This window comes from Triticum aestivum, chromosome 7D (genome assembly GCF_018294505.1).
Source record: "Triticum aestivum cultivar Chinese Spring chromosome 7D, IWGSC CS RefSeq v2.1, whole genome shotgun sequence".
Classification (NCBI taxonomy): domain Eukaryota; kingdom Viridiplantae; phylum Streptophyta; class Magnoliopsida; order Poales; family Poaceae; genus Triticum; species Triticum aestivum.
Genome location: NC_057814.1, coordinates 456748999 through 456757197, shown reverse-complemented (window position 1 = coordinate 456757197; position 8199 = coordinate 456748999). Strand labels below are relative to the sequence as shown.

Genomic DNA, 8199 nt, shown 5'->3' with positions numbered 1-8199 from the left:
GTGTTTTACTTCTATTTTTATTCTCCTTTCCCTATTTCTATTTTCCCTTTCAAGTTTATTTTTCTTTTAGAATGTCTTTGATGATTAAAAATTTTCAAAAAATGAATTAAAAAACAAATTTTGGAAAATGTTCAGAATTTCAAAATTTTGTTGCTATTTTGGAAAATATTTGGAACTTGCAAAAAGTTTCCCATTTTTTCAAAAAAAAATCCAAATTTTTCGAGATTTCTAAATAGAAAATTGCATTTCAAAAAATTCTCCAAATTCGAAAAATATTCTTGTTTTAGTGAAATTTTCACAATTAAAATAATGTTCGTGTATAAAAGATACACATTTTCTAAAAATATTATAAATTTTCACAACATATTCCTGTTTTTTAAAAAAATCACAATTTCAAATATTGTTCACGTTTTTTATTAAAAAAAAGTTGGTGATTTCAGAAAATGTTTGTGAATTTTAAAAGATGTTCCCTTTCACATTTTGTTCGCATTTTTTCAAAAGTGTACATAATTTTCAAATAACTGTTCAGGATTTAAAAAATTGTTCATGTTTCCTAGAATATTCAGAAACTTCATACCTTAAAATCCCCTCAATTGAAAGGATTGAAAGGAAAAATAGATTGAATAACTCATGGGCCTTCTCTGCGTACGATGACGTAACAAAACTCTTAAATGCCCTAGATCAATGAATGAAAAAATAGCGGATTGATTCCTTCACACGCGGCGAAACCGGGAAGCTAAATGTTCCTTTTTCGTGTGCACACAGGGTTTTGCTTGCACATATAATTCTCACAGGCTTTAAATGCATACTATTTTATCTCCCGTTGCAACGCACGGGCATATGTGCTAGTTGTACCCATGTAAGGTGTGATAAAAAATTGAGAGAGTTATGGCAAAAACTTGATGCACCTCTCGTACGAATCAAACATTCTTCTCCGAAGTGTCAATGCTTCGAAAGGAATACAACAGCCTGCCACACTGGATTATTTTAAAAAATCATTTGAGCGTCAAACTTTTCTTTGATTAATACACACCATCCAAAGCCCCATGCTCAAATTTGGCCATTTCTCGAGTTGGTCTGCTATTTTCGAGGCATTATTTGATTTTTGGGCCACTAAAAAGGGCAGCATGCTCTTCGAATGAAATAGCGTGTAAAGTAGCTCCAAAAGGGATGAAACTTTACATGGTCTCTTAAGTATACCCATGTAGGGTATGGTAAAAATTTCAGAGAGTTACGGCAAAAACTTGATGCACCTCGTGTACAAATCAAGCACTCTTCACTGAAGTGTCTGGTTTCGAAAGGAAAACCACAACCTGCCACACTAAAGTCAATTTTTAAACTATATGTGATTGTGAAATTGTGTGTAATCATTCTTGCATTAGCACATAAGTATCTTTATACTACCGAGAAAGGCTTTCGACCCGCTTTATAGATAAAGCAAACCGTCACGAGCAAAACAAAGTTCACATAGATGATACAAACACACACCCAAACACGCACAAAGTATTACAAAGAGGGTTCTACTGAGGGCACTAGCTCAACAAGCCCAAGCTAGCACGAAACACAAGAGCCTAATCAGGTTGGGGGGGGGGGGGGGGGGTGAGGGGAAGGGGTTGGCAGCACGGGAGGCGCTCAACAAGCCCAAGCTAGCACGAAACACAAGAGCCTAATCAGGTTGTGTGTGTGGGGTGGGGGTGGGGGGAGGGGGGAGGGGAAGGGGTTGGCAGCACGGGAGGCGACAGGCAAAGCGGCAACGTCCGGACTCCAGCGGTGGTAGCATCGATGGCGCCACGGTCGGAGGAGCGGCTAAAGCGGCTTCCTGGACAAGGGTCACAGTATCTTTATACTCAAAAGCAATATTAACAGGGACAGTATCTTTTGAATGAACTGTGCGCCTTAAGGATCATTTTTTCATAAACTATATTATTTCGTCTTCTAAATTGTGTTCTGTTATGTGGTAACACTTCTTTTTCATGTGCAATTTTTCGGTTAAATCCTTGTATTTTAATGGAGACACCCTCCACCGAAGAAGGGTTAAAAATAAAATATTACTTTTTTACATCAACAAAAAAGTGAGACGCATCGTGCAGATGCCAAACAAGAAAAAAGAAATAACAGCCTTGGTTTGATATATGTACAAAAGCGTGGTTTATGCAAAAACTGAACGACCTCCTATATCTAAGGATTGACATTTTTATACAAATTACAAGACAAATTGTTCCTGAAAAAATGTCATTTATAATGATCCCAATCCTTCAAATGTTTTCTATCAGTGAGACATTAGCCTCGCTAGACTAGGACAAGTTCAAGCCCTCTGTACCCTCGCTAGACTAGGACTACCAGTCCAAGTCCTCTGTACCCTCGCCAAGGGTGCTGGACTTATCTGCAGGCAGGTAGAAGTTCTGACGGTCGATCACTTGCTTGACCATGCATCTGTGCTTTGGATTGGCGCAAGACCCATCATCGAAGGAGAAAGTTACCGCATTCAGGAAGAGGTAATTCGTGTCAACTGCTTGGGCAATTGGAGCGTAGGTATACCTCACCACGTCCTCCTGACGGGTGGCCTCAATCAGCACCCAGGGGTAGCAGGGGAGGTAGAAGGTGCCTTGCATGCTAAGGTCACCCCCGCCGGTCTTTACTCTAGGTACATCTAGCCTTGTCTTGAATCTGCAATTGCATGCACGCTGGCAGTCCTTGCAGGTGGCCTGGCCACAACACTTGTAGTAGTAAGTGAGGACTCTCCTACCACAGATCTGGCATCTAGGAAAAGGAGCCCCCCGGTGCACGTTCACTTTGGTCTCCTGAATGGCATAAGATAAACAATTTCAGAATAATGAAGATTGGAAAATAAAATGTAACAACATTAGGTTTTGACCAGCAAAACTAATCTATGACAGAACAATAGCTAAATCTTAAAGAATTTGAACAAACCAAAGCAAGAGTATTGGTTTAAAACAATATTAACAGTAAGGATTAAAATTATCTAGCTTTCAGAATTAACATTAAGTTTTTACACCAGTAGATTTATAAATCTTGTAGGAGTACAGCGGATTGCAGATGTTGATGTGTGCTTCAGGTAAAATAAGAACTGCCAATGTGGATTTTTTTCATGCAGAACAGATGTATCATGGATGTGTATATGTAAGACAAGGAAAATCTGAAGACAAAATTAGATATACATCTGATTATCGCCGCGCTTTCGGGCCGGGCCTCAGGCTATGCGCTTTACTGTCAGGCAGGGCTCGACCTTGAATTTGAGGTATAGTTTGGGCTTGGGGCCAGCCTCGGGCTCCATATTTGCTATTTCAAACCCAGACTGAAACCCAGCCCGGCCCGGAAAATGCCCAGGTTTAGTAAAAAGGTTGTGTGGGTAGGGAGGAAATTGGGGTCGCTGCTGTTTTTTCCTTTCTGCACGGTGCTGCGATTTCCATGGAGGCTGTGTAGAGAGGCGGCGTCAGGGGCGGTCATCGGTTGGGAGCTAGACGGCTTGGGGGATGTCCTCTGAGGGTGCTTGGCAGCTGGCGTTCGTCGGCTGGAAGTGGCGTTTTTCTGCCTCCTTCGGCTGCCTCCACGGCTTGCAGTGGTACATTCTTCTTCGTTGCACTTTGATGTTGCTTCCTTCTTCTCTGGTCGTCGCCGCCTTCTTAATCGTCTCAACCGGTAGTTTGTTGTAGCTTTCGGCTTTCGCCACTTCCTCCAGTCGCTTCGTACTGCACATTGCCGCCTAAGTGCTAAGGCATAAGGCAAGGGGGACGCCTTACAGAGTTCTAAGCAGCAGAATATAGTAGAATTTGGTAGGCAGAGTTGGCTCCTTGCTGTTGCCAGTTGCTGGTTGCTGCTGTACTGGAGAAGAGGAGGAGGAGCTGCTGGAGCGGAGGAGAATGAGGAGCTGCTGGAGAGTAGGAGGAGGAGCTGCTGGAGAGGAGAGTTGCGGGAGAAGATCTGCTGCAGTGGAGGGAGCAGATCTGCTGGAAGAGCCACTGGAGAGGAGGAGGTGTGTGGATCGGGGGCTCCCCCCTTACCTGGTGGCACCAACAGGCAACAGCATCTCTGTTTCCTGCCTGAAACTGCTCCCCTGCCTGCCTGGCAAGCTCAAGGCGTCCAATATGGACTAGGGCGCCAACCTGGATGCCTAAGCAGATGCTTCAGACACCTTAAAGCTTAAGGAGCACACCTTACGCAGGTACCTAAGGCAAGCTGGACGCCTTGAGCTTGCAGGGCGCCCTAACGCCTAAGCGACACCTTGAAAACAATGCACCCCCCTCATGCTGACAAGAGCAAATATCCCACCCAAAGGTGTACTGAGATCAATTCATTCCAACAACAAAAACAACAACAACAACAACAAAGCCTTTAGTCCCAAACAAGTTGGGGTAGGCCGATTCATTCATACAAAGGCTAGACTAATCCTCATCAGATGGACAATGCTTTCATATCTTGTAAGACAGCCTATAAGTTGAATACTTCGATGACCTATTTGTGCACAAACATCAATCAGCAGGAAAGGGGCAAACAAACAAATAAAGCTATACACAAACATGTGAATAAGCAGTTCGTTCAGACCGACCAAAAAAGGAGAGTGGCTGGATTCGACCGGAGGGCAGGAGGGGTTATCTGTTTTTCACACGAAATCTCAGTAATTATCCAGATCAATTTCCGTTGCATCATGAATTGGTCAGATTGACTAAACTTTGTATAACACACCAAGCTACATATTTGAGACATGCATTCTAAACGCATCACCTACACTTGCATGAGCATTAGCATGTGCTAAACTTTACAAAGAACATCGTATCTTAATTTATTCAGGTCCTGCGAAATGGATAAGCATGGATAACTGCGAAATACATAGTTCATCCATCCAGGTACATCTTTTTTGGTTCAGAATTCATAGTTCAAATGCACTAAGAATTCATTCTAATGAGGTTCGCATCTGATTTTATTTTATTTTTGCAACTGACGCAGAAAGACAGATGTTGACTCTGTATCATGCTAATCTAGAGCAAGCATCAGAAAAATCCAAGCAAATTAGTTTTTAATCCCAAAATTGCAGGAAGGACGTCAAAACAAGAAATCAAGGAAGATAATTTCTCACAGGAAAGATAGCAAGATTCACAATATACCTTTGGGCGGTCTTCAATCCTGCATTGCTCTGGTTCAACGCCCTTCTGCGGTGTGCGCTGCTGCTTCTGCGGTGGCTCATCAGTGTTCTTGAACGACCGCCGCCGCTGCGCCTGCGGCGGCTCATCGACGGCCTCGTCCAGGGCGGGCGGCTCCGCCGCGGAGCGAACCAAACGAGAGCCCCTCAGCAGCGGCCATGGGGAGGAGGGGGAGGCGTGCCCCCGAGACTGAATGACGAGGGCTGGCGCCCGAGAGGAGGTGTCCTGCGCGAGCCGTCGGCTTGAGTCGGCGAGGGGTCTCGGCGGCGGAGATACCCCGGTGGGCGAGGTGGTGAGGGCTGGCGCAGAGGTAGCCTGCGCGAGCTGTCGCCTTGAGTCGGGGAGGGGCCGCGAGGCAGTGAGGCCTGGCGCGGAGGTGGCCTCCGCGAGCTGTCGCCCTGAGTCGGGCAGCGGCGGCGGAGAGCGCCGGGTCGACGAGGCGGTGAGGGCTGCCGCGGAGGTGGCCTCCGCGAGCTGTCGCCCTGAGTCGGGCAGCGGCGGCGGAGAGCGCCGGGTCGACGAGGCGGTGAGGGCTGCCGCGGCGGCAGAGAGACGCAGCCGAGTGCGTCGCTACGGTCAGCTTCGGGTGGGACCTGACTTGGACGGTGGAATTCCATCCTGGCAAGCACGTGGAAACGAAGTGCAAAGGACCGAATCGTGTATTTCGGAGAAGATGAGGGGCTGGAGGGGCTCGATCTTATATATACCCAGCAAAGGCTTTCATGGGAGACGTTTGTCTGGAAAATAATCTGGTTTTATGTGTAAAAAAGTGAATCTTGGGACCTTCATCAGATAATTACAGTGTAACTTATTTTCAGCACGCACTCTGGAATTGCTCACAAATCCAATACAAGGTCCACAGCGTCTCGCTGAGATTTGGTGAAAATCACGGACTTGTGTCTGGAGGGAGAGAAAGATATTCAAAAGGGAAATGTTTACATACGGTCGACCGGCCGAACCCTCGGCCGGTCTCGCACGCACTCGCACCTCGCGTCACGGCCCCACGCGTACAGAAACAGCTTTCCCTTTCTTATCTTCTTTCTCCACCGCCCGCCTCGCATCTCTGTCCTCGCTACTCTCTTCCTTTTCTTCGCCTCCGCCATGTGTTTTTCCTCTCCGCAGCAAACCACGGCGAGGAGCGCCCCAAATAGATCACCGCGCGGGATGCCTTGCTGCTGCAATCTTCGTGGCCGGATTCATCTGCAGGGCGGAGGCCATGGCCGGATTCGAGCTGTCCAGGGGCGTTGAAGCCATGAATGCGAGTAAGGGGATTTTTTACGGCATGGACGGGCTGCGAGCGGCATCAACGGGGAGGTTTGCTGGGGACACCGCCTGCAGAAGCTACATCCGGCCATGGAGGTGCTGGAACCAGCCTTGCGGTTTGCTAGAAATGGCCACCGCAGGTGCTGGAACGCCCACCACTTGGTGCTACCATCTGTCCCTGCCTGTGTTGGAATCGGCGAACATCGGTGCTGGAACCGCCCACTACGGCTGCTACAACCTGCTGTCACAAATGCTGCAACCAGCCCCCGCGGGTGATACAAGCTGCTGCCGTCGGTGCTGGAACCTGCAGCAAGAGGAGCTACAATTGGCAATTTCGTTTGCTACAAACGACACCAGCAGATGCTGGAACGGGCCAACCGTTTTGCTACAACCGGCACAAGGCATTGCCACGGCGGCGAACTGCGACGCAGAGTTTGCTGCAACCAGCAAACTTTGCTGGAACCAGTAACGGCGGCCACGCGGGCGTACTGGTACTGCAGTTGTAAACGGCAATGCTTGTGCTACAACCATGAATGCAAAAAGCTACATCTAGTAGATCAAAAAGCTTCAAACCAGACTCGGAACACATGAAGAGCTGCAACCGTTTTAACAAAAGCTTCATCCCGCAGATGAAAAAGCTTCAACTAGAGATTGAAAATCTTTAGCCAGCCACTACAAAAGTTTCAATCGCCTTTTAGGTACACATGAAAAGTTGCAACCGTTTAAAAAAAAGCTTCATCCCGCAGATGAAAAAGCTTCTACCAGAGACCGAGAAAGCTTCAACCAAAATGCTGGAACCTGCGACGATGTCATTTTTGCTGGAACCAGCGGCGTCATTTGCTACAACCAGCGACTCAATTTGTTGCGACCCTTCACGGCGAGCTCGTCGGCAGGGTGCCGCGACCGGCGACAACACCACCGGAGCCGAGGCCTCACACCGGAGCTGCGACTGTCACCATGGGGAGCTACAACCACGAGCGCACGCGCGTAGCCAGCGAGAAACGCAGAAGACGACGCCGGCGAGGTGCAACGTCCAGCGGCGAGGGACGGTGACCGGCGACCGGGGAGGAGGGCGGCGACGAGGATGGCTACCGGAGGGGAGAGGAGGTGCGCACCGAGCGGGAGATGCGATTCAGCGAGCGGAAGAAGAAGCAGCGAGCCAACCGTTTTTTTTCCTCCAGATCCAACGGCCCACCCGACTCAAATCCAATGGCTCCGACGCGACCGGCCGAACGGTTGGGCCGGCGCGCCGGCGCAGATTAGTGGCCTATTCAAAATGGGTTTGATTCGGGGAAACTCTTTTAATCAACTGGATGATCTCTCTCACCCGTAAACTGGCCCCTCCGTTTGACACGTGCTCCCTGTGGGTCATGCCATCGCATCCCCAACCTTATTCTCATCCAGACGCGGGTCGTTCCCTCCCTCTCTCTCTCTCTCTCTCTCTCTCTCTCTCTCTCTCTCGTCTACGTCTAATATTTCCCCCTCTCGTCTCTCCTTTGACCTAGACTGGCACGAAGCAAAGCCGACCATCGCCGTTGCCGGAGGCTTGCTCCCCATTCCCACAGTCACGTTTAAGAGATGCTGCAAACCCCGCCGTCCAAAGCTAACACTCCAATCCAACACATCACCACCCGCTACTACAAGCAATTTTTGTCGTTGCATCGCTACTACAAGTGGCGATTGGGGATGACATGTCGTTGCAACATCGGGGGAGAAGCATGCTGCGGCAAGGGGTATGGGCTGCACTTCAACATGGGGCCAGTTGCGAGGGTGGGCG

At 48.4% G+C, this 8199-nt stretch overlaps 1 protein-coding gene across 1 annotated transcript; it reads right to left on the bottom strand.

The window, feature by feature from the left end:
* Positions 1-2125: 2125 nt before the first annotated feature.
* LOC123171164 (uncharacterized) lies at positions 2126-6262 on the bottom strand. Its single transcript, XM_044588786.1, has 4 exons — positions 6103-6262; positions 5960-5985; positions 5124-5729; positions 2126-2801 (listed from the first exon to the last, which is right to left on the bottom strand). Exons 1-4 carry the CDS (start codon positions 6260-6262, stop codon positions 2337-2339), a joined length of 1257 nt encoding a protein of 418 aa, XP_044444721.1. The 3' UTR covers positions 2126-2336.
* Between the last annotated feature and the right edge of the window lie 1937 nt (positions 6263-8199).